The sequence below is a fragment of the Corythoichthys intestinalis genome, chromosome 9 (assembly GCF_030265065.1).
Source record: "Corythoichthys intestinalis isolate RoL2023-P3 chromosome 9, ASM3026506v1, whole genome shotgun sequence".
In the NCBI taxonomy this organism is placed as follows: Eukaryota; Metazoa; Chordata; class Actinopteri; order Syngnathiformes; family Syngnathidae; genus Corythoichthys; species Corythoichthys intestinalis.
In genome coordinates, this window is record NC_080403.1 from 56,297,533 (window position 1) to 56,324,447 (window position 26,915).

At 40.8% G+C, this 26,915-nt stretch overlaps 2 protein-coding genes across 3 annotated transcripts in view; one reads left to right on the forward strand and one right to left on the reverse strand.

The window, feature by feature from the left end:
• Nucleotides 1-13,364, forward strand: part of srpk1b (SRSF protein kinase 1b) — a 53,728-nt gene extending 40,364 nt beyond the window's left edge. Inside the window, exons 11-17 of one of the 2 annotated variants that reach the window (XM_057845641.1) lie at nucleotides 6,510-6,700; nucleotides 6,776-6,944; nucleotides 8,942-9,036; nucleotides 9,125-9,232; nucleotides 11,847-11,916; nucleotides 12,036-12,128; nucleotides 12,555-13,364. In XM_057845641.1, the coding sequence (XP_057701624.1) occupies nucleotides 6,510-6,700; nucleotides 6,776-6,944; nucleotides 8,942-9,036; nucleotides 9,125-9,232; nucleotides 11,847-11,916; nucleotides 12,036-12,128; nucleotides 12,555-12,736 (908 nt within the window). In that variant the 3' untranslated portion in view covers nucleotides 12,737-13,364. Of the gene's footprint in view, nucleotides 1-6,509; nucleotides 6,945-8,941; nucleotides 9,037-9,124; nucleotides 9,233-11,846; nucleotides 11,917-12,035; nucleotides 12,129-12,554 lie in introns of both variants that reach the window. The other variant, XM_057845639.1, reaches the window with a different exon arrangement.
• A 1,235-nt stretch (nucleotides 13,365-14,599) lies between these two features.
• Nucleotides 14,600-19,617, reverse strand: lhfpl5a (LHFPL tetraspan subfamily member 5a). The gene is made up of 3 exons (XM_057845642.1): nucleotides 19,125-19,617; nucleotides 15,160-15,396; nucleotides 14,600-15,074 (listed from the first exon to the last, which is right to left on the reverse strand). Exons 1-3 carry the CDS (start codon nucleotides 19,531-19,533, stop codon nucleotides 15,064-15,066), a joined length of 657 nt encoding a protein of 218 aa, XP_057701625.1. The 5' UTR covers nucleotides 19,534-19,617; the 3' UTR covers nucleotides 14,600-15,063.
• Nucleotides 19,618-26,915: the final 7,298 nt, after the last annotated feature.

A 26,915-nucleotide genomic window follows, 5' to 3' on the forward strand; every position in this document is an offset into this window, starting at 1 on the left:
ACACGAAGAGGGCAGAGGGGACTGGAAGTCTGGACGATATGGAGACCTGCATGAGCATATGCTGAGTAGGGTATAGTACTCTCTCGACGGGCACGAAAAGAGGACCGAGGGGGGTTTACGATTAGCCGCCGGTCATCGGCCGAGTGGCATTTTCTCGTTGGACAAGGAGCATTGTCAGCCACAAACGTGTGCCGTTACCAGGTATTTGACATTTGACAAAACCACATACAAGATGCCCAGTGTTGTCACAGATTACTTAAAAAAGTAATTGAATTACTGATTACACCACAAAAAAGTAATCTAGTTACTTTACCGATTACTTTATTATCAAAGTAACTAAGTTACTTTTTACCAATTTTTCTCCTTTTGCATCACATGTAATTGAATTTTTCACATAAGTCTTAATCTTTGAGTTAGCGGGGGTTTAATTAGTCGATGGAGTTGATTTCAACCACCATTGACTCGCGCTAGCTTAGCCACCCCGGAGTCCTGAAACTAACAAATAACTGACAAACTGCACGGAATTTGTTCAAATCAACTCCAACGACTAAATAAACCCCCGCTAACTCCAAGATAAAGCCTAATGTCAAAAATTCTGAACTTCCCCTTTAAAATAAAGACCTAGCTGTTAAAATATTGTCTATAAAGGTTGTAAAGCAATAAAACAAACAATAAAAATTAATGAAATGAACAAGAATCCTACATCGTATTTCACAATGGGTCAAAATCATTTTTCGAGCAGATCATTTGACTAGCACCTAAGACACTAACTTTTGCTTTGCTAAGCCAAAACTACACCTATGGAGGCAAGATGGATATTTAGAATTACTTTAAACCTAAGCTTTCAAACGCAACCAACAACAACTGAGCTTGAACAGTTTTATATATATATGTATATATACAGTATTGGCCAAAAGTTTGGCGACACCTCAAACAAAGGTGGATACTTTGAAGAATGTAGACTATAAAACCTGTTTTCAGTTATTTCACTTTTTTGGCCATTCCACATGTAGAGGATTTACAATAGTAGTGAAAATATATAAAACGTAAAAACTTGTTACCTGTAGACTGTATCGGGTTTTGTCACGTTGTACTGTAATTCCAAGTGCTTCTTTGTTGATTTGGCGACCAACAGTCATTTTCAGCCAGCGTAAAGTTTGCAGCGCACGGAGATATTTTTGTCATCTTTACTGGACAGAAATGTGAAGTAATGGCCGTATGTCCAGTGAGCAAAGGCATCCATTTGCGGTATACGGTGCCTTGCAAAAGTATTCGGCCCCCTTTGAATCTTTCGCCACATTTCAGGCTTCAAACATAAAGATATAAAATTTTAATTTTTTGTCAAGAATCAACAACAAGTGGGACACAATCGTGAAGTGGTACAAAATTTATTGGATAATTTAAACTTTTTTAACAAATAAAAAACTGAAAAGTGGGGCGTGCAATATTATTTGGCCCCCTTGCGTTAATACTTTGTAGCGCCACCTTTTGCTCCAATTACAGCTGCAAGTCGCTTGGGGTATGTTTCTATCAGTTTTGCACATTGAGAGACTGACATTCTTGCCCATTCTTCCTTGCAAAACAGCTCGAGCTCAGTGAGGTTGGATGGAGAGTGTTTGTGAACAGCAGTCTTCAGCTCTTTCCACAGATTCTCGATTGGATTCAGGTCTGGACTTTGAGTTGGCCATTCTAACACCTGGATACGTTTATTTTTCAACCATTCTATTGGAGATTTGGCTTTATGTTTTGGATCATTGTCCTGTTGGAAGATAAATCTCCGTCCCAGTCTCAGGTCTTGTGCAGATACCAACAGGTTTTCTTCCAGAATGTTCCTGTATTTGGCTGCATCCATCTTCCCGTCAATTTTAACCATCTTCCCTGTCCCTGCTGAAGAAAAGCAGGCCCAAACCATGATGCTGCCACCACCATGTTTGACAGTGGGGATGGTGCGTTCAGGGTGATGAGCTGGGTTGCTTTTACGCCAAACATATCATTTTGCATTGTGGCCAAAAAGTTCAATTTTGGTTTCATCTGACCAGAGCACCTTCTTCCACATGTTTGGTGTGTCTCCCAGGTGGCTTGTGGCAAACTTTAAAGGAGACTTTTTATGGATATCTTTGAGAAATGGCTTTCTTCTTGCCACTCTTCCATAAGGGCCAGATTTGTGCAGTGTAAGACTGATTGTTGTCCTATGGACAGACTCTCCCACCTCAGCTGTAGATCTCTGCAGTTCATCCAGAGTGATCATGGGCCTCTTGGCTGCGTGTCTGATCAGTTTTCTCCTTGTTTGAGAAGAAAGTTTGGAAGGACGGCCGGGTCTTGGTAGATTTGCAGTGGTCTGATGCTCCTTCCATTTCATTATGATGGCTTGCACAGTGCTCCTTGAGATGTTTAAAGCTTGGGAAATCTTTTTGTATCCAAATCCGGCTTTAAACTTCTCCACAACAGTATCTCGGACCTGCCTGGTGTGTTCCTTGGTTTTCATAATGCTCTCTGCACTTTAAACAGAACCCTGAGACTATCACAGAGCAGGTGCATTTATACGGAGACTTGATTACACACAGGTGGATTCTATTTATCATCATCGGTCATTTAGGACAACATTGGATCATTCAAAGATCCTCACTGAACTTCTGGAGTGAGTTTGCTGCACTGAAAGTAAAGGGGCCGAATAATATTGCACGCCCCACTTTTCAGTTTTTTATTTGTTAAAAAAGTTTACATTATCCAATAAATGTTGTTTCACTTCACGATTGTGTCCCACTTGTTGTTGATTCTTGACAAAAAAATTAAATTTCATATCTTTGTTTGAAGCCTGAAATGTGGCGAAAGGTTGCAAGATTCAAGGGGGCCGAATACTTTTGCAAGGCACTGTACATACATTATGAGGCAAAAACAGAATAGTAACGCACAGGCACTAGGGAAACTAACTTTAATCGGATTACTGGCTTGGAAAAATGAACGCGTTAGATTACTCGTTACTGAAGAAAATAATCAGATTACAGTAACGCGTTACTGACAACACTGAAGATGCCACATGCAGCACATTTGGTTGGCGTGATGCGAAAAATAAGCGAATTATTCCGCAAAATCAGCTGAATCCGCAGTCCATCTGCATGCTATAAAGCAGTGCTGTATTGTGAGATGCTAACCCGGGTGATGTCATATTCGCATTCCTCATCAAAACAGGAAGTCGCTTCCAGTCGCTTCCAACACATATCCAAGCGGTCCATTTCATTCAGGAGCATAAAATACCGCGTGAAATATGAAATAAACATGCTTTTTTACGTCATAGGCACTTTAATTGCAAAACCGCATATACAGTATCGGAATTTGTTTTACATCGATATGGGATTTTCGAAGTATCGGAATATCGGTAAAAAGTCATTAGCGGACAACTCTACTCCGACGCTTTCGTATCTCAAAATACCACTGTACATTAAAGTGCATGTGACACGAAAAAGCATGTTTATTTCATAACTCCTGTAATGATTAATAATATTATGCTCCTGAATGATATGGACCGCTTGAACGTGTGTGGAAGCGATCGCTATATTTATTTAGTTTTTTGAATCCCGCGCCATGAAAATGAGTGACTTCCGGCTTCGGTCTTGCATTAGGGAGGAGGGCGCTGTGACGTGTACGGGTGAAGGCGTCCTCTTCACTAAACAGCCGTACTGTTGTGTATGAGGACTAAGGATTCATCTGATTTTGCAGATTAATACGTTTATTTTTCGCAACACGCCAGCCAAACGGCTGCAGAAAAATCTTGCTTTATGAGGGAGAGGCGTGTGCGCCTTTTTGGAGTTTCAAAAGGTTCCCATTCACCGTGGATATTTGCCAAAACAAGCCCTACTACTGTGGGACCATTGGACTTACGAGGAAGTGAGTAAACATCTTGTCTTGTAATATGTCAAATATGAATACAGCGATTACAAAGTAAAGACTACAAACTTTCTTTAAATAAAGGACTACTTAAGTTTGATCATTGATAGGCATATAAAAAGCTCTCCTCAGGCACATTAGCTGCACGTTAGCTGCACAACAACTGCAGCCACCTTCCTCCGGGGAACGAACTGTAAATTGCTCTCCGCCGGGCGGTTTGCCGATCCACGAAGACAATCGACAACCCAGTCGTCATGTCAAATAATCCGGGCTAGTTATGTGTGATTTTCCGCTTCGAAGACTTTGAAACATCACTCGGCTCGGGTTAGCATGTCGGCTAGCTGTCACGCCTCTTGGTTTGTTTACATTCTCCGAAGCCGGGGAAGGGAAATGACATATGTCTGATTTAGGTGTCAGAAAATATCGTTCGGGAGGTGCGACAGTAAAGGTAAAGTCGACAGTTTTGACCATTATGGAGTCATTTTGCCATGTCGTCCTGAATAAGTGCATTTTTATTATTTCATATTCCATTTAGCACAATACTGTTACAGTGCCTTGCAAAAGTATTCGGCCCCCTTGAATCTTGCAACCTTTCGCCACATTTCAGGCTTCAAACATAAAGATATGAAATTTATTTTTTTTGTCAATAATCAACAACAAGTGGGACACAATCGTGAAGTGGAACAACATTTATTGGATAAGTTAAACTTTTTTAACAAATAAAAAACTGAAAAGTGGGGCGTGCAATATTATTCGGCCCCTTTACTTTCCTAGCAGCAAACTCACTCCAGAAGTTCAGTGAGGATCTCTGAATGATCCAATGTTGTCCTAAATGACCCATGATGATAAATAGAATCCACCTGTGTGTAATCAAGTCTCCGTATAAATGCACCTGCTCTGTGATAGTCTCAGGGTTCTGTTTAAAGTGCAGAGAGCATTATGAAAACCAAGGAACACACCAGGCAGGTCCGAGATACTGTTGTGGAGAAGTTTAAAGCCGGATTTGGATACAAAAAGATTTCCCAAGCTTTAAACATCTCAAGGAGCACTGTGCAAGCCATCATATTGAAATGGAAGGAGCATCAGACCACTGCAAATCTACCAAGACCCGGCCGTCCTTCCAAACTTTCTTCTCAAACAAGGAGAAAACTGATCAGAGATGCAGCCAAGAGGCCCATGATCACTCTGGATGAACTGCAGAGATTTACAGCTGAGGTGGGAGAGTCTGTCCATAGGACAACAATCAGTCGTACACTGCACAAATCTGGCCTTTATGGAAGAGTGGCAAGAAGAAAGCCATTTCACAAAGATATCCATAAAAAGTCTCGTTTAAAGTTTGCCACAAGCCACCTGGGAGACACACCAAACATGTGGAAGAAGGTGCTCTGGTCAAATGAAACCAAAATTGAACTTTTTGGCCACAATGCAAAACGATATGTTTGGCGTAAAAGCAACACAGCTCATCACCCTGAACACACCATCCCCACTGTCAAACATGGTGGTGGCAGCATCATGGTCTGGGCCTGCTTTTCTTCAGCAGGGACAGGGAAGATGGTTAAAATTGACGGGAAGATGGATGCAGCCAAATACAGGAACATTCTGGAAGAAAACCTGTTGGTATCTGCACAAGACCTGAGACTGGGACGGAGATTTATCTTCCAACAGGACAATGATCCAAAACAAAGCCAAATCTACAATGGAATGGTTCAAAAATAAACGTATCCAGGTGTTAGAATGGCCAAGTCAAAGTCCAGACCTGAATCCAATCGAGAATCTGTGGAAAGAGCTGAAGACTGCTGTTCACAAACACTTTCCATCCAACCTCACTGAGCTCGAGCTGTTTTGCAAGGAAGAATGGGCAAGAATGTCAGTCTCTCGATGTGCAAAACTGATAGAAACATACCCCAAGCGACTTTCTCTGTAATTGGAGCAAAAGGTGACGCTACAAAGTATTAACGCAAGGGGGCCGAATAATATTGCACACCCCACTTTTCAGTTTTTTATTTGTTAAAAAAGTTTAAATTATCCAATAAATTTTGTTCCACTTCACCATTGTGTCCCACTTGTTGTTGATTCTTGACAAAAAATTTTTTAAAAATTATATCTTTATGTTTGAAGCCTGAAATGTGGCGAAAGGTTGCAAGGTTCAAGGGGGCCGAATACTTTTGCAAGGCACTGTATTTGTCATGACCACATGCCATTTATTTAGCAATTGGGGAAAATACTTGGATAAAAAGAATATCCTGTAAAAATATTGGAGTAGAGAGACTGAAACGATGACATTTTGCAGCTCTCTTTGTTGCGTTTTCCTCGTTCTGAATAATTCCCCCTCAGTGGGCTGAATAGTAAAACCGAAGAGCCCATTCACCCGCTGACGTCATCCACCCGTTGGGGACGCTAGAGCCCTATAATGGTAGGCGTGGCTAACCGGCAGATTAAAAGACTAATTTCTCGTCATGTGCGCTTTGCCAAATTGTTGCATATAGTTGAATCGTCTCAAAATAGGATTCTAATTCACATAATAATGCTATTTAAGACTTCTTTTTTTTTTCTCCTGTCGTATGCTCTTTAAATGTTCTTGGTGAATGTAATGAAGTAGCTGGTGATTTAATTTGCTGTTACAGAGTCTCCTGCCCTAAAGCTACCCCCGCAGACTTCAGAGACAGCTGTACTCACAGATGGCGCCGCCAACGAAGAGAGCAACACTGAGATGAAGTGCAACGGCAACACCTATTCACCTGTTAGAAAAGTCAATTTTGAAAGTGGGACCAAGCTGTCAACGGAAGAGCTAGAGGACCAACCGAATGCAAACCAGGTAGATGATGGAACGGAGACTCTTGACGCAGTATGTCACAAACGTGACCTTGAAAGTTGTAACGGTCCTTCTGAGCACCCCGAGCATCCGTCGCAAGAAAATCTGCAGCCACCTGCTTCCCTCAGCGAATATGTTGCCAACCCGGAGCTGAATGATGCTGTCCAAGCAAAGAGTAAGGAGGAAGAGATGGACATTCAAGGGGAGAACAAAACGCAAGGTGAAGATGTCAAGAACAGCCGAAATGGTGAGTTGGTCCAAATATCCGGGTTTCTGCAGGTCCTTAAAAGCAATTCAAATGTCTTAACATCTAGATAATCAAGGTTTTAAATGTAATAGAAAATTGCAGTACTCATTAAATTTTTTACTCGCAACTGCCACCTCAGGCCTAAAGCGTAACTGCAGGCAGTGATCATCTTCGAGCATGACGCAGATGCTTGCACGAGCCTGTACATAAAGCAACCAGTGTTTGGCACATCAAATCGGCACCAGAAATGTTAAAACGGTTAGCAGCAAGTCTTTAAGTGGGTTGGAAAAGTGTTTTTGCCAAGCAGTGACTTGGCGGAGGCTCTGTGAAGCAGCACTGCTGCTGTGGGAACGTGCACAAGTGCATGTTCACCTAAGTATTTTGAATTAACTCTGAAAATTCATTATGCGTTGTGAAGGAATCTGACCTTTTAGCCAGATTGCCGGAATCATGCCAACCAACGACCTGGGCCGGCGAGAATCCAAAAACCCGGCCAAAAGGCCAAACTCTGCACCTTAGTCTTAACCCCTTGTACTGACTCCATTTCGAAATCTGGAAAAAGGATTCGAAACACAAGTTGACAATTTATTCAGGTCGACAGCGATCGAACTGCAAGGCAAAATGGCAACAGACCAAGGCGAGGAGGCCGACTGGTTCCAGGGTCGCCATATCACAAGTCAAAAAAAGGTTCCCGAAAAAATGACCACGATTAGTTAAGCATACAGTCTTTGAAAGGCTCTGGTGAGGCGAGCCGTGGTCCTGAAGAAGGGTGTGTTTGGCCGTTGTTTAGGACAATCTTTTATCGCAGTTAGGGCTGTTTAGTTCACAGTTGCCAGTTCACTGTTACTGGGGCAACCGCAGTGGGAGATTTTGCCCGCCTCAGCGTCAAAGGGGCGCTTGGAGTCTTATCAGTCGTGTTATCAGTTGGATATTCTCTGGTGTTCCTTGAATAGTGCTAGGTTTGGGCCTCAAGCATCGATGAGAACCGGTTCTATCGCGCCGATGCTCCCGGGATCGTTCAAATTTTAAAATTTCAATTACATGTGTCGATGCCCTGACCGCCGAGTTGAAAAAATTGCTCAAGTTCAAAGACTGATATTTTTATACAAGTTAAAAAGTAGCAGTTTGAGGAGTTCATATAATTTAAAAAAATCATCAACAAGTTAATTCTCTAATATAAACCATGCTTTTTTTTTTACCCTGCCTCTTAAAAGAATCTGAATCAAAATGTGGAATCGTAATATGAACCGTTCAATTTCAAACGATGCCCAACCGTTGTTGGGACAGGAAGTCCCACCATTTGTTCTGGACTCTCCTGAAGAGCTGATAGCGGGATCTGGTGTTGCAGACATGGGCTTGTAGATGTCTGGCCTATTACCTGGTTGTCAGCGTCCATCTTGCTCAGTCAGCTGCATGACGCATGCTTTGGGTTTACGTGGTCAGAAGGCGTCATGTATCTCTTATGCCCTATGTCAAATATATTCTGCTTGTTTTCATTAAACTATGATATAAATATATATATTTTTTATCTTGGGTGTTTAAGAGTAATTCAAACAATCGAACGGTAAATCCAAGAAAAGATACTATTTCTTTCAATTGGTACCTCTACTTATGAAATTGTTTGATTCTGGAAGTAGTTTCTTAACTTATAGTAATAAAAATTAATATACTCATGTAAAACTATTGGAACACCAGGGGCGAATGAAGACGACGCTGGGATACACACACACATACAGCAGAGGTCCCTCTCAGCCAATTGGATGCCAGAATTGCTAGGCATTATCCAATTGCAGAGCAGCTATAAGTATGTCACGTTTAGAGGCAATATTTTCCCATTTGAAGCATGTCTTAACCTGAAAATTCTGTATGTAGAGACATCCGTAAGTAGAGGAACCACTGTAATACCTTTTAAGTTGTGCTGTTTCTCATTAGTTTCTCCAATTGGTCTGTGGTATTTTCTTTCTTTCCACCCACCTTTGTCCTTTCTCTTGCCACAGAATCGCCTACTAGCTTGTTAGTAAACCCCTTGGATCCTCTGAATGCTGACAAGTTGCAGATTAAGATTGCTGACCTTGGAAATGCCTGCTGGGTGGTGAGTGTTAAAACACTGCGCAGTTGCATCTTCATAGATTTTGTCATAAATATGTCCACTGTGAAAAATCCATTTCCGCCTTTCGCAGCACAAGCATTTTACAGACGATATCCAGACTCGGCAGTATCGTTCACTCGAGGTGCTGTTAGGGTCTGGCTACGGCACACCGGCAGATATTTGGAGCACGGCCTGCATGGTAACTCGAACAAATGCAAACACACAGGATGACTTTGTAATCAGAATTCTAAAACGGTTGTTCTTAACCTGGGTTCGGTGATGGTTCAGACACGTAGGACCGCATTTTTATACATCCGCTGACTTAATCTAGGTAAAGTGGGGTTTTAGACCAGGTTTTGGACTAATATTCACCCAATTTACAGACTTTAATTCCATTTCTTTCAACTGCTAGGCCTCTATCTGATGGGAGGATAAACTGGTTTTCTCAGTGGAAGGTATACTCCAGGGCATGGGCGAGCTCGGCGGTTGCCTAGGGTGCCTCTAGTGGCAGGGGCATCAAATTGCTTGGAAATCACGACTATGCTTCCAGAACATTTTCGAACATATTGAAGTGCCTGTGACAGCGTAGAAAAATCTTAAATAACATTATTATGTGAATTACACTCATATTTTGAGACAATTCGACTATATACAACAATCTGGCAAAGTGCAGATGACTAGAAATTAGTCTTTTAATCTACTAATTACAGGATATTCTTTTTATCATTTTAACTATTTTTCGGCAGTTGCTAAATAAATGGTATGGTCATGACAAATAACAGCCTTATGCTAAATGGAATATGAAATATTAAAAATGAATTTATTGAGTACAACAGGGCAAAATTACTGCATAATGGTACTAAACTGTCAACTTCTTGAACCTATTTTTCATATTTTATGCCACTGGAGTTAGTCTGGCTTTTGCCATTTCCCTGCCCCGGCTTCGGAGAGCGTGAACAAATTTTGGCAAAAAGGCACTTGGTACTCCAGAAGTTTTGGCAAAATATTTTGTGGACTGATGAAACCAAAGTCGAATTGTTTGGGAGTAACACACAACGTCATGTGAGGAGGAAAAACGGAATGGCTCAGCAACATCAACACCTCACCGTGAAGTCTGGTGGAGGGAGCATCACGATTTGGGGCTGTTTTGCTGCCTGAGGGCCTGGTGAGCTTGCAATCATTAATAGGAGAATGAATTCAAACGTTTTGCAGGAAAACCTGAGGTAGTCTGTCAGACAGTTGAAGCTAAAAAGAGGATAGATGCTGCAACAAGACAATGATCCAAAACACAGAAGTAAATAAACTTCAGAATGGTTTCAGAAGAACAAAACACATGTTCTGGAGTGGCCAGGTCAAAGTCCAGACTTGAATCCTATTGAGATGCTGTGTGTGGCATGACCTAAAGACAGCGATTCATGCCAGATGACTGAACTACAGCAGTTTTGTAGAGAAGAATGGGCCAAGAGTAGTCCTGATGGATATGACAGACTGATCTGCGGATACAGGAAGCGTCTGGTTGAAGTTATTGCTGCCACAAAATATTACCATAATTTCCGGACTTTAAGCCGCTACTTTTTTCGTTCATTTTGAATCCTGCGGCTTATAGTCCAGTGCGGCTTATTTGTTGATTTATTTGGGTTAATTGGCAACACATGCCTCCTAGCATGCATTGCAGCACTACAGATGTAAGTAACAATCAAAATTCATGTTCTGTGCTAATTATTTATGCATTTACTGTTCCAGTTTCATTAATTGCTTGTTATGGTATTTGGTAACACTTTATTTGACAGCTGCGTCATAAGACTGTCATAACACTGTCATAGTTATGACATAAGACTATCATGGGCATTACTGAATGCTTATGACAGATGTCATTAAGTGTCGTCCAGCAAATTATGTTACCAACTCCATTTATGTCCAGCTTGGATCTTTTAAATCCATTCAAAGTGAGATAAAATTGCCGAATAAAACTAAATGATATCTGTTATAAACATTTGTTAATGCTCATGACAGTGTCATGTCATAATTATGTCTAATTGTCTAATGACAGTCTTATGGCGCCACTGTCAAATAAAGTGTTACCAAATACCGTAACTAGCAATTAAAGAACAGGAACGGTAATTGAAAAATAATTAGTACACAACATTTAAGAATGTATTTTGATTGTTATATACATCTGTTGCGCTGCAATGCATGCTAGGAGGCATGTTGGACAACAACAGTGTCGACAGCAGGTGGCATAAAAGATTGACTGTCTCCCCCAAGGGAGCAGTGATAGTCAAATGAAGCTTCTTGAAGCAATGAAGCTTTGCAAACAATTGGTTCAAAGCTTCATGGTGGTTCATTTGGTCTTCTGACCATCGTATGATGCTGCTATCTAATGAAGTGTTACCGGTTATTTTTTGGTGTAAATATCCCATAATACAGTGAGGACAGCTGCGGCCTACAGTCCAGTGCGGCTTATCTGTGAACAAATGCCGTTTTCCCGTCACATTTGGTGGGTGGCGGCTTATAATCAGGTGCGCCTTATAGTGCGAAAATTACGGTAAATGTGATGCTTCACTTATTTTCCCCCCTTCTGTCATTGTTCACATACTATCCTCATTAAAATATGAAAACCTATAAATGTTCAGGTCGTTTTAAAGCAGACACTTTTTCATCTGTTCGATTTTGACAAAGATCATTATCACATTTGTAGTGATTTTATGCCGAAATGTGAGAAATTCCAAAAGGTTCAGATACTTTTTCAAACCACTGTAGGATAGAACTTTGGATAAACATTGAAGTGTTGTCATGGTTTTTCACCCTTCCAGGCCTTCGAACTAGCAACAGGAGACTATTTGTTTGAGCCCCACTCTGGAGAAGATTATTCCAGAGATGACGGTTTGTTTTTTCTGCTCTTGAGGGCAGACATAATGATCATAAATATCATGTAACACTTTAAATAGAGCCCAAACTGAGTATGACTCTGTTTTCACGGTGAATCGTGTGTCTGCCTACAGATCACATAGCTCTGATCATCGAGCTGCTCGGCAAAGTTCCACGTAAGCTCATCACGGCGGGCAAATACTCCAAGGTGTTTTTCACCAAGAAGGGTAAACAAACAAACAAACACACACACACACACACACACCCTATCGCGTCTGTTGTATTTTCGTCCAAAAGAATGAAATAAAAATTCAAAGGGCTGCCGAAACCAACACTGGTCAATTTTCACCCAGCTCCTTCCAAAACTTACCAATGACTTTCCATAGTGACCACAAGATGGCAGCAAAGCACGGGTTCCTTATTGGCTTTTACAGCCATGATGTTGCCACAGCAACACGATTAGTATTCAAGTTTGGCCTGAGTACAAAAACTGGCAATTTGAGATTTTTTTCCCAGCAAAAATAGAGGCTAGGATAGACTTTTTCAATATCTTAAAATGGTCAATAAGTTGAGGGACACTAAATTGAAAATCAGATGCTCTACAGAATATTTCAGAGCTACCGTCTCTCTCTTGAAATGTCGTTATTCCACAGGGGACTTGCGACATATCACCAGGCTGAAACCATGGGGCATGTTTGACGTGTTGGTGGAGAAGTACGAGTGGTCCAAAGAAGAGGCTCAATGCTTCAGCAGCTTCCTACAGCCCATGCTGGACCTCGTCCCGGAAAGGAGGGCCACGGCGGCTGAGTGCCTCTCGCACGCGTGGCTGGCATAAGTCCACCGATGCACGTATATTATTTACCTAAACAGGATAAGTGTGAATATTCCGGGTATAAACGGACAACACATTTGTCTGCAAAATGCTGTGACTGACAGTACGCGACCTTCAAACGCAACCTACACACCAGTTCACTCTCTTGATAGGGAGCTACAGCGATTGCTATCAAAATCCCTGTTTTTTTTTCCAAGGCAAAATGTGCAGTCCTGTTTACCTTTGCATTAACGGTGCCATCTTTTTATAACTTAAGTTGTCAAAAGCCATCAAACTAAGCCAATAAAATACTTGTGAAAGACTAGGAAGCCTATAAACATTTCTACATTTGTACACAATTTGAAGAGGAATAGATTTGATACGTTTTGCTATTGAGGTTTTCAGTTCGGCACAAAGTAATGACTACAATCAATAGGACACTAGATTTTTTTGAAACCACAAATGCACAAGCAGTTGCCTTTCAGTTTTTTTTCTTTCTAACTGCATGGAAATGAGCCCTACTTAAATGTTGTTCAACAAACCCACTACTCTCACCTGAAAAGGAATTGGCTTATACTGTAGTTTATCTGTCACGTTTCACCCTTAAGCTGTTTGTTTCTGTAGGTAAGAAGAATAAAAGATTAAAAGTCTAGTTTGAGTGTTTGTCCTGACTCGTGACTGCCTAAGGTACATTTACATCTACGCTGGAGCTATTGTTTGTTTTCTTTTTTTGACGTTTGATGGCAGGGCGGAGATATGTTTTCAAAGTTGGGGTGACAATGAAATGGCATATGTGAGAACAACTGCCGTATGCCAATAGCCATTTTATCATATGCAAAAAAAAAAATGGGATATGCAGAAAAAAAACTGCCATATGCCAAAAGCCATTTTGCCCCATGTAAAAAAAAAAAACATGCCAAAAGCCATTTTGCCATATGTCAAAACTACCATATGCTTAAAAAAAACTGCCATTTGCCAAAAGCCATTTTGACACATGCCATAACACCCTATGCCAAAGCCATTTTGCAATATGCAAAACAAAACCGGCCATATGCCAGAACTGCGATATGCAAAAAAAAATAAATGAATAAAAAAATTAAACCATAAAAACTGCCATATGTCAAAAGCCATTTGCCATATGCCAAAACAACTGCCATCTACCCAAAAAGCTGCCATATGGCACAAGCCATTTTGCCATATGCCAAAAAAAGCTGACATATGCCAAAAGCCAAAACTGTGATATGTTAAAAAAAAAAATCAATAAAAACTGCCATATGTCAAAAGCCATTTTGCCATACGACAAAACAACTTTCATGTCAAAACAACTGCCATCTACCCCAAAAAAAAGCTGCCATATGCCACAAGCCATTTTGCCATATGCCAAAAAAAGCTGTCATTGCCAAAAGCCATTTTGCAGTATGAAAAACAAAACCGGCCATATGCCAAAACTGCGATATGTTAAAAAAAATCAATAAAAAAATTAAACAATAACAACTGCCATATGTCAGAAGCCATTTTGCCATATGACAAAACTGCCATGTCAAAAGTACCATCTACCCAAAAAAGCTGCTATATGCCACAAGCCATTTTGCCATATGCCAAAAAAACTGCCATATACCAAAAGCCATTTTGCTATATGCAAAACAAAACTGGCCATATAACAAAACAACTGCCATATGTAAAAAAAGGCATATGCCAAAAGCCATTTTGCCCAATGTCAAAAAAACTGCCATACACCAAAAGGCATTTTCCCATACGTCAAAACTGCCATGTGCTTAAAAAAAACTGCCATGTTCCAAAAGCCATTTTGCCACATGCAAAAACAACTGCCGTTGGTCACAGCAACTGCCATCTGCCCATAAAAACTGCCATACACCAAAACCATTTTACCGCATGCCAAAAAAGAACGCCCTATTGTTAAAAGACATTTTGCCATATGTAAAAATACCACTTTTAGTTCTCGCCTTCTCTCAGATATTGACCAATAAAAACCAACAGCGAGAGCAGCGCGCCTCCAGATGGGTGCTGCACACTCTTGTCAAGGAGGTGCGGATATGTAAGCCCCTGATATTAAGCTAAATTTTGGTGTTTTTGAGCTTGGTAAGCTTCCGTTAACAGTGCGGTCAATTTTATTGCTTGTTTTTCCATTCTGCAAGTCAATGACTTTTTTTCTTTGAAAATTGATTCAGTTCTCTATGTATTTTGTGACATCAGTTCTAGAACATTTCTCTTTTGAAAAACACAGCAAACTTTCATCCAAGTAGGGGTTTGTTGAGGGCAAATTCAATGTAGACACGGTGAACTCGTACGGACTCAAATTGTCTCGCTACGGCAGTCGGTTTCTTGTAGACTCATGCTTTATCTGTAGTAGAGAGAGAGAGAGAGATCAACTTCATCTTGGCTTCTCGCATCCTCATTTTGCGCATTCTCCCTTCAATAGCTCGTACCTTTCTCCTCCACCTGGAAGTCCTCGGGCAGCAGGTTGTCCTGTCTGCTGCCCAGGCTGAAAGCCAAGAAAGCCAGGATGAGTGAGTCCATGATGCTAATGATGGCCAGGATGTAGGCCCAGCGCACCGTGCAGTTGCCCAGGGTGTATTTATCGGTCCGCTGGCCACACATTCGCTTCACCTCCTCCGAGTCCCAGCCGTCGGGGTAGATCATGCAGCCGATCACCATGCAAGCGCCTGACACGGAGAAAGAGGGCGGTGACCCTGAGTTCAGGCTAGCGCCGTACAACCGAATTGACGAATGAAAACTGTCAGATCAGGTGCATAGCTCACATTTGTCATCCAAACGATACATTTTCTTTCGCGTTTGTCCTCGTTAGGGTCGCTGGTGAACATACTGCAGGACGGTTACACGCGTAGACCGATTTGGATTCTTAAATTAAGTCTGTTTTGAGGCTTGCTTGCATGCACAACTAAGTCAAATTGATCAGTCATTTCTTTACCATGAATGCTTGTTTTGGAGACATCCATAGGTCACTTTAAGTATAGCAGATGTGCTAACAGTGACCAGTAAATGGTGTTATACTTATATAGCACTTTTCCACCTTTCAAGGCGCTCAAAAGTGCATAAGGACTGCAGGCTTGTACATTTATTTGTTGAAATTGGTCCACTTCCTGTTGATTTGGGAGGATTTTGAAGTCACTTTCTGTTGATTTGGAAATATTTGGGGGTCATTGCTTGTTGATATCAGTTCACTTCCTGTTATCTTTTCAGTCCCTGTTGATATCAGGTCACTTCCTGTTGATTTGGGGGTGTTTCGGGGTCACTTCCTGTTAATATAAAGTAAGCCTGAATGATATATCGTTTAAACATCGCCATCGCGATGTGTGCGATAGTCCCATCGCAAGCACGTGTGATCGTTTTTTTGTTTTGTTTTATTTTTTTATCCACATACGCCGTGCTTTCTGCTCTGCGCACAGCCTCACACCCTCCCTCTCCCAGCCCTTTGTTCCTCACAGTCACTGCAGCACTTGCTTATTAAAGTTAACGATGCTCGTTGTCTTAGATCTTGCCAAAGAAGGGGACTTCAAAGCGGAGCAATGTGTCAATCATCGTTTAACTTGTTAAACAGCGCTGGAATGAATGTGTGTGTGTGTGTTTGTGTGTGTGTGTGTGTGGGGAGACGTTGGAGACATATAAATGCCAGAAGTGATCATGAGGAGTTTGAAATTTTGACGTCACTCCAAGAGTCACAGCTAAGGTAAATAAAGAGAAGCATTTAATAAATGGTAAATGGTGTTATACTTATATAGCGCTTTTCCACCTTTCAAGGCGCTCAAAGCGCTTTACACTATCTCACTATTCACCTACTGGTGACGCAGCACGCATTATTCTACTACAGTACTTTATTGTTGTTTAAAAATGATTTGGTTGGACAGTTGTGTTTAAAACTGATATTATGACATTTGAAGTGCTTAAAAACCATATATTTATATACATTTATCACTTTGGGGGGAAAAAGTGAGGAAAAAAAATGTCTTATATGTATCTCTCTCCAATGCTAAATCTGAATAAATACATTGAGCACAAAAAACGCACACACACAAAAAAAAAATGGGGGGGGGGGGGGTGCAGTACTTCGCGGTTTTTCACTTATCGCGGCGGGTTCTGGTCCCCATTAACCGCAAAAAACGAGGGATCACTGTACACTGTGGTGATGGTGAGTCATCCAAAGTCTTTCCAAACAGCTATTCATCTAGTGAAAATTTCTTTTAAAAAATATATATTTTGTTTTTAATATCGCAATATAATATCGTAATATATCGCAACCCCCCCAAAAATTGCAACAATAGTTTTTTCCAATATCGTTCAGGCCTAATATAAAGTCACTTCCTGTTGATTTGGGGACATTTCGGAGTCCCTTCTTGATTTGGGGGAGTTTTGAGGTCACTTCCTGTTAATATCAAGTCACTTCCCGTTGATTTGTGGGTATTTCAGAGTCACTTTTGATATCGGGTCGCATCCTGTTGATTTGTGGGCACTTTGGAGTCACTTCCTGTTGATATCTCTTTCGTCCATGTTGATATCAGGTCACTTACTGCAATTTGAGGGTATTTCGAGGTCACTTCCTGTTGATTTTGGGGGATTTTAGGTTCACTTGTTGATTTTGAGGCATTTTAGGGTCAATTCATGTTATTTCGATGCATTTCAGGGTCACTTCATGTAGATATGGGGTCACTTACTGTTGATTTTGGGCCATTTCAGGGTCACTGCCTCTTCCTGTTCATTTGAGGGCAGTTGGGGGTCACTTCCTGTTCATATTGGGTCACTTCCTGTTGATTTTGAGGCATTTTAGGGTCAATTCATGTTTATTTCGATGCATTTCAGGGTCACTTCCTGTAGATTTAGGGTCACTTATTGTTGATTTTGGGCCATTTCAGGGTCACTGCCTCTTCCTGTTCATTTCAGGGCAGTTGGGGGTCACTTCCTGTTCATATTGGGTCACTTCTTGTTGATTTTGAGGCATTTTAGGGTCAATTCATGTTTATTTCGATGCATTTCAGGGTCACTTCCTGTAAATATGGGGTCACTTACTGTTGATTTTGGGCCATTTCAGGGTCACTGCCTCTTCCTGTTCATTTGAGGGCAGTTCGGGATCACTTCCTGTTCATTTTTGGTCACTTCCTGTTGATTTTGAGGCACTTTATGGTCAATTCATGTTTATTTCAATGCATTTCAGGGTCACTTCCTGTAGATATGGGGTCACTTACTGTTGATTTTGGGCCATTTCAGGGTCACTGCCTCTTCCTGTTCATTTCAGGGCAGTTCGGGGTCACTTCCTGTTGATTTTGAGGCATTTTAGGGTCAATTCATGTTTATTCCGATGCATTTCAGGGTCACTTCCTGTTGATTTTGAGGCATTTTAGGGTCAATTCATGTTTATTCCGATGCATTTCAGGGTCACTTCCTGTAGATATAGGGTCACTTGTTGTTGATTTTGGACCATTTCAGGGTCACTGCCTCTTCCTGTTCATTTGAGAGTATTTTGAGGTCACTTCCTGTTGATTTTGGGGAATTTTAGGTTCGCTTCCTGTTGATTTTGAGGCATTTTAGGGTCAATTCATGTTTTTTTCGATGCATTTCAAAGTCACTTCCTGTAGATATGGGGTCACTTACTGTTGATTTTGGGCCATTTCAGGGTCACTGCCTCTTCCTGTTCATTTCAGGGCAGTTTGGGGTCACTTCCTGTTGATTTTGAGGCATTTTAGGGTCAATTAATGTTTATTTCGATGCATTTCAGGGTCACTTCCTATAGATATAGGGTCACTTATTGTTGATTTTGGGCCATTTCAGGGTCACTGCCTCTTCCTGTTCATTTGAGGGCAGTTCGGGGTCACTTCCTGTTGGTTTTGAGGCATTCAGAGTCAATTCTTATTGATTTAGAAGCATTTTGTAGATATGAGGTCGCTTACTGCTTATTTTGGGCCATTTCAGGGTCACTTCCTCTTCCTGTTGATTTAAGGACATTTTGAGCTCACTTTTCATATTGGGTCACTTCCTGTTGATTTTAGGACAAGTCGGGGTCACTTCCTGTTGGAAATAAATGGGAAATTTTGGCCATTAGAAATAAATGAGAAATTTTTGGGCAAATTTTGGCCAAAGCGTAACTCTTTAGCAAAACTTTTGTGCCCCTTAGTGTCCTGAATTTTTTAATGTATAAGTGATGTGAGTTGGACAAAATTTGTAGGACAAGTAGTGTTTTGAATTTTTTTTTTCTTCTAAAAACACATTTTTGGCCGAACAATCTTTTTTAGTGTCAAATGAAAGAGAGCATATGTCGCGTGAGCTTAAAAGCCACCATCAAATGCATTTCAGTTATCTTATTGTATTATATGCCATTGCGGGTGTGTCTAATGTTGCGAGCCGTGTCTGTTTTGTCCCAAAGTTGCGTTTGCTCACTGACTGGAGGCCAACTGCATCCAGGCGCAGATCTTGTACACACTGCCCGCGTTGCAAAAGAAGAAGAGGCTGAAGCAAACGATGCTGCCCACCACCAGCAGAGTGGAAATACCCACGAAGAACATGGCCGTCTTGAAAGCCCCGGACGGGATGGAGCCGAAGTCCAGGGCGCTTCCTTTGCAAGTGAGTTCCGAGGTGAGCGCGTTGCCGATGCAGTAGTGGAAGAGACCGAAGTAACCGGCCTGGGGCGTGTTGACGCTGTCGCCGATCCAATAGGGCTGGATGAACACCACCACCGTGATGACGGCGAACGTGATGGTGAACACGGTCCACAGAACGCCCACGGCGCGGGCGTTTCTGACATAGTTGGTGTGGTAGATCTTAGCTGCCTCCTGAGCCGGTAACATGGTCATTTTTTAGAACTTTCTGCTATCAAAAGGAGATTGAGGGCACCGCAAAAACAGCTTTCATCCGAACAATGGGTTTGGAGCGGCGTACCGCCTTATAAATGACCCACTTGTGTCAATCATGCATGATTCATGGTAACATGACTACTCACCGGTCAGGTGGCGGCCAGAATCAGCTGATACTTTCACTCACTAAGTATCACATTCATTCGCTTTTTAACTTATTGACAGTGATAAGCGCTAAATTCATGGCAAAATGGCTTTTGCCATGCGGCATTTAAAAAAAAACATTTTTAGTATGTGGCATTTATGGGGGGTATATGGCATTTTTACAGGCCATGCACGTCCATGCCATTGACAGCTATGCACATCCAAATTTTCTATTCATTTTAAATGACAGAAAAACGTGTGGCTGTGATTGTGCATTGACATTCAACCCGCACCCAAATAAGGCTATGCCATTGAATGCTATGAAAGTCCAAATTTTCCACTCATTTTAAATTTTTAGAAAAACGTGTGGCTATGATTTTTGACTATACACTTACCATTAGAGCGCATTGACATTCAACTGGCACCCAAACAAGGCTATGTTGAATATCAATGCGCTGTAATGGTAAGTGTATGGCCAAAAATCACAGCCACACGTTTTCTGCCATTTAATGCCATGAATGGAAAATTTGGATGTGTATAGCCGTCAATGGTATGGATGTGCATGGCCTGCAAATATGCCATTTACCCCAAAAATGCCACATACCCCCCCAAAAAAAAAAAAAAAAAAAAAAAATAGACAAACCAAAATCCATTTTGCCACATGGCAAAAAAATGCCACATGGCAAAATCTATTTTGCCAAATGGCAAAAAAATGCCACATGGCAAAAAATTCCACATGGCGAAATTCATTTTGCCAAATGGCAAAAAAAAAAATGCCACATGGCAAAAAAAAAAGAAAAGCCACATGGCAAAATCCATTTTGCCAAATGACAAAAAAAAGAAGAAAAAAAACCACATAGCAAAAGAAATGCCACATTCCAAAATCCATTTTGCCACATGGCAAAAAAAAATGCCACATGGCAAAATCCATTTTGCCAAATGGCATAAAAAAAATGCCACATGGCAAAAAAAAATGCTACATGTCAAAATCTATTTTGCCACATGGCAAAAAAGGCCACATGGCAATATCAATTTTGACACAAGGCAAAAAAATGCCACATGGCAAAATCCATTTTTCCACACGGCAAAAAAAATGCCAAATGGCAAAATGCATTTTGCCACTTGGCAAATATCACTTTTCATTCTCGGCCCGGCTGAAGGATTGTGAGTACATAATGACCATTTATGTTGAAACATGAACAATCACCGTTAGTCCTCCAATATTCAAATGGATGCATCCTGGCTATATGTTAGTTCGTCAAATAGACTTGTTTGGCTGTAGGAGACCTACTAAAAATACTTGAGTTTAATTTAACATACTGTCAGGTGTCGAGGACAAGCAGGCGAGGAACAAGGCGTTGGTGGAACCAACCAAATGCAAGGAAATAAGGACGCCAGTCAGGGTGGTCAAAAATGCTTTAGTTGCACCTACGCCCACCTGAAGACAATAAGGCCAAACAAGTTGAAGCAACCATTTAAAAAACGTACAGTACTATACCGTACGATACTAACTGTACCTGTTTTTTGTTGTTTTTTTTTAGTATGTGGCATTTTGAGGGGATATAAGGCATTTTTTGCACACCATGCACGTCCATGCCATTGACGGCTATGCACGTCCAAATTTTCCATTCATTTTAAATGGCAGAAAATCGCGTGGCTGTGATTTTTGACTATACACTTACAATTAGAGTGCATTGACATTCAACCCGCACCCAAATACGTAACCACATTAAGCCCCCCCCTCAAAAAAATCATTTGATGAGAAAAAAAAAAATCGAAGCATTATTCGTTCAAAGAGTTTGACTGCCCTCTGGTGGAGAAAATCGTTCAGAGTTTGAATAGTGACGAGTTTCTTTACAATTACTATTTTGAAAGTGAAAATATCATATTTACGGTTTTACGCGGTCAATCAGAGCCAAATAAAAACTGGGAGAGAGGTTAAAATCTGTGCTTTTGAGTCATGTTGAGGGCAGCGCTCTATATCAAATTATTTTTTACGGTGCAGTAAAGACACCACATGATTGAAAAGGCTGGCATAGGGTTGCCACCTTTCAGAAATAGAAATAAGGGACGCCCCCCTCGCGCCCAAAGCCTTACGGGCGAAAAAAAGGGGCATCCCCAAAACTCCTAAAATGCATAGAAATGTATGTATTTTTAGATGACAAAACTGTATTGTGCACTATGTGGGCATGGCAGTTTCCTTGCAGCAGATTGTTTTGTTTTTTTCTGCAGGTTAGTGAAAACGAAGTTGTGAATATTGTAATTAACATTTGTGTTGTCGGCACTGAATCCGGTCACGTGATCCATTGACAAGCCAAATTTCTTAAGGGAATGTTCCAGGAGAGCTACAATTCCAGCAGCTGTCTCGTCTGCATTATCTATGAAGTCCAGCATTTTGTCGGTGAGCCCAGACTCTGGACTGAAGTACTGGACAGCAAGGGGAAGCATCTTCCTGCTCAATTTATTTGAGGAATAGGTCTGTATGGAGAATGGGATGGGTGACGTTAAGATCTTCAGCACATCACCCACTGCCTTGGCCCCAGGACTTGTTTCAACAGTGCCTCTTGCTTGTTCTGCCCAAAGTCATTTTCTTCACCATTTTGGAATCACATAAAAATCTTCTGATTGAGCCTGTGTCCACAGTCAGCACTATTGTAGCTCTGGCTGGCTACATTTTACTGTGTGGTATACCTGTGTCACCTCAGCTGCAGTAATTTAGAGGGTAGGAGTGGGATGATGTCAAATTCAATATCAATCAATCAATAGATAGTATATATCCGCAGTAGGACTATTTATTCAGTGTTTATTTGCAGTTAATCTATTATGAATAATTCCAAATGATCATTAGTTAGCGTATCAAAATAAAATGTTCTTTATGGGTACATAAATTCATTCCATATTGATTGATAATAAATGCATGTTTAAAAAAAAAAAAAAAATCAACATTCCTGAAAATAAACCGTAGTAGCAACTGAAATAGCCTAGCTATGCTCCTATCAATGCAAGATGTATGAAGGTAAATATAAATATAGCCTATATGTTATCCATATACAAGAGCATAATAACATACCAAATCAAGCTCAGGGGATGTTTCAGGTACAAATAATTGTGACGAAGGCTCCTCTGGGATCTTATATTCCGTTTGTGGAGGTCTCCTGCAGCATGCTGTTTTACACCTCTGTGAGACACTGCAAAAACTTGCCTGCCTGCCTTGCAGTTCGCTTTATAATCATCATCAGTGACTATCGAGCCACGGGTTCCCTTCTTCCCACTCCACTGTATTTTTTGGAGACGTTTCCCCTTTTGAGGATGAGGTGGGGTGTCCTGAGCTTCTGCTGCTGAAGAAGACATTTTTGTTTTGAAAACGCGCAGGGCGGTGCGCTGAACAAAGCGAGCGAGGTAACTAGGCAACGAACCGGCAGATAACTATCTTGCTGTCTTTAATATCTACTGCCCTTTTTGTTCATTATTGTTGCCTCAGTGGTCACTCATGAGCGCAGGAGGTGTTGGTTTGTGTGTGACAGACGTGCATGGGCTGGGAGCGCCACCGGAGCCGCAGGTCGCGCGGGGTCGCCCCATGGGACAATTGTGAAATACGGAAGAAACTGCGTTCCGTATTGGTTCAATACGGAACGCAACTTTTAATTCCCAATTACGGAACGATTCCGTATTTTAAGGGACGGGTGGCAAGCCTAGGCTGACGTGAAGATAGAACGGCAACCTAGTGTCTGATTAGTATAATGGACTCATGTGAATTTTGGAACTATATCATTATTATTATAACTCACTGGCTGCCATTGACATTGCATTTATGTGATTTGGCCCACTATTGTCAATGGCAGCCAATGAATTCATCTTGCGTCACATCTCAATTGAATTCTTTCCACCCAATTCAGTGAAACTAAAATTAGATGACAAATGTGAACCTCATGAAATGAATTTTCCGGAGTAAAAACAGTCACATTTTTACAACAGATTTTGTTCCCACAAATAGTTTACGAACATGTGGATTCTATTTCACAACATTACTAGAAAACGACATAGAGTCATATTTTTCTTTTGGACACTGGATGGCAGCACAGAACTGTAGAAACTGCTCAAACTGTCTGTAGTTTGTGTTGGTTTACTATCGTGTGTAATCAATACTTTAAAGCAAAAAGAACAACAGGAATAATACATTTGATGCAGACTTGTTCTGACATTGCTTTGAAGAAGCAACTCTAATGCATACTAATGACATATTTGACCTCCAAGCAACCGCCCCCCCCCCCCCAAAACCTAATCAGCCAATGCTCCCATTCAATAAACCTCATGGATGGATGAATAATACGTTATGTGACGCTGATGTTTCCCCTGTGGAGTGACACCTAATATTTACTCTCCTCTAGTTGACTTCATTCTATATAGTTGTTTTCCCACTTGATCTTACAGTGAAAGTGTATGAAATTGATGTATAGCTCTGTATGTGTATGCCAGTGTGTGTTCCGACGTGTCGATGCACTTAGTGTTATTAAGTGATGGGTGAGGGGAAGGCTGTTTATAATCAAGTTGTTTTTTTTCCCGGGAGCAGCAATCCAATTTACTTCTACCGAATGGGGTTTATGTGAGTGTGAGTTGTTTGCAAATGAAGATTTGATGGTTTCTTTGCTTACTTGTGTTTTATGTTGCACTGCGTCGCTGTTCAGTTTGCTCTACGTATCAGTCAAATGGGTGATTCCCATGAAAGCTACGCATTACGGTAATGAAGGACATTTGCCAAACCGAGCTTTAAAAAAGCAGACTGCTATGATGATTTTTTTTTTCATCCCTAATATTTTATTTACAGAAAAATATAACTATTTTGGGGCAAAAGGCAGACGTCACCATCTTTCAACTCAAAATTTCAGGTTTTCAAGACCCTAAAATCTTCAAAGACATAGTTTAGGTTAGCTTTTCGAGAATCAGCCAAATATATTGATCCTTAAAAATAAAGCGGTCCACCATTTAAACATTTTTTTCTCCCAACATTCCTGACAGTGTCAGATGAATGCATGACCGAAGAAGATTTGAAGATTTCAAGACCACATAGATTGAGTTTAGCAAATCCATTTTGCCACATGGCAAAAAAAAAAAAAAAAATACCAAATGGCAAAATCAATTTTGCCACAGGGCAAAAAAATGCCACATGGCAAAATCCATTTTGCCACATGGCAAAAAAATGCCACTTGGCAAAGAAAATGCCACAAGGCAAAATAATGCCACATGGCAAAAAAAAATGCCACATGGCAAAAAAAGGCCATGTCAATTTTGCCACATGGCAAAAAAAGGCCACATGGTAAAATCCATTTCGCCACATGGCAAAAAAAATGCCACATGGCAAAAAAATGCCATATGGTGAAATCCATTTTGCCACATGGCAAAGAAAATGCCACATGGCAAAAAAATGCCACATGGCAAAATCAATTTTGCCACATGGAAGAAAAATACCACATGGCCAAAATCAATTTTGCCACGTGGCAAAAAAAAAAAAAAGCCATATCGCAACATCCATTTTGCCACATGGCAAATACCACTTTTCGTTCTCGGCCCTGCTGAAAGATTGCGAGTCTGTCGTCACCATTTACATTGAAACATGAACATTCACCATTAGTCCTCCAATATTCAAATGGATGCATCTTGGCTATATGTTAGTTCGTTAAAGAGACTTGTTTGGCAACCGCCCCTGGCAAACCGAGCTTAAAAAAAGCAGAATGCTATGATGATGATTTTTTTTTTCATCCCTAATATTTTGTTTACAGCAAAATATCTATTATAACTATTTTGGGCCAAATGGCAGACATCACCATCTTTCAACTCAAAATTTCAGGTTTTCAAGACCCTAAAATCTTCAAAGACATAGTTTAGCTTAGCTTTTCGAGAATCAGCCAAATATACTGATCCTTAAAAGAAAAGCGGTCCACCATTTAAACATGCTTTTTTTCCCCCCAACATTCCTGACAGTGTCAGATGAATGCATGACCGTCTACCAAAAAAAGATGGTTGCTTGCATACTTGTCGGAACTCGAATATGAAGGATTCCTCCAGACCACAGAGGAAGAGTAAATATAGAAGATTTCAAGACCACATAGACTGAGTTTAGGATGCTTACTAAATTTGACAAAGCCACAAAAACATTTCTAAAACAATGCGGATTTCTCGGGATCGTGTCTAAATGAGGAACACCATAGAAGAAAGGGGTGAAGTTAATGTTCACCCAAGAAAGATGGCGCTGAAGGGGCCCAGAATAACTGAACTTTTTCCTTTTACCAAGACATTTTGGACAATTCTGTGACAGGAGTTCGGGGGAAACTATTTCCTTTTACCAAATAAAAAAAAGGTGGTTCCACAATTTACATAGTGGTGACCTCGCCGTAGTGTACTATACCACACTATCTCTTGCTATAGCGTACTGTACAGTATGGTACTATACTACTGGTACTATACCATACTATACCGTAATGTACCTCACTGCACCACACCATACCATGCTGTACTCAACCGTACTATACAGTACGATACCATACTGTACTATACCATACTATACTGTACTGTACTTTACTATACCATGCTACATCTTGCTATAGTGTACTGTACCATACTGTACAGCACATACCAGAATGTACTATACCATACTATACCGTAATGTACCGTACCATTCCATACTGTACTATACCGTACTTTACCATACTACACAGTATGATCCCATACTGTAGTATACCGTACTATACCATACTATACCATACTGCACTTCACTATACCGTACTGTACAGTACCATAATGTACTGTACCGTACTATACCATACTATACTGTACGAAACCTTACAGTATTGTACCATACTATACCGTACTGTACTTTACCGTATTATAGAATACTGTACTATACCATACTTTGCCATACTGTACTGTACTATACAATACCATACTGTACATTACTACACTGTTCTGCACACTACCATACCATACTGTACCGTTCTATGCCATACTATGCTGTACTGTACTATACCGTACTGTACTATGCTATACCATATACCGTACTTTACCATACTATACAGTACGATTCCATACTGTAGTATACCGTACTATACCATACTGCACTTCACTATACCGTACTGTACAGTACCATAATGTACTGTACCGTACTATACCATATATACTGTACGAAACCTTACTGTATTATACCATACTATACCGTACTGTACTTTACTATACCATACTATACA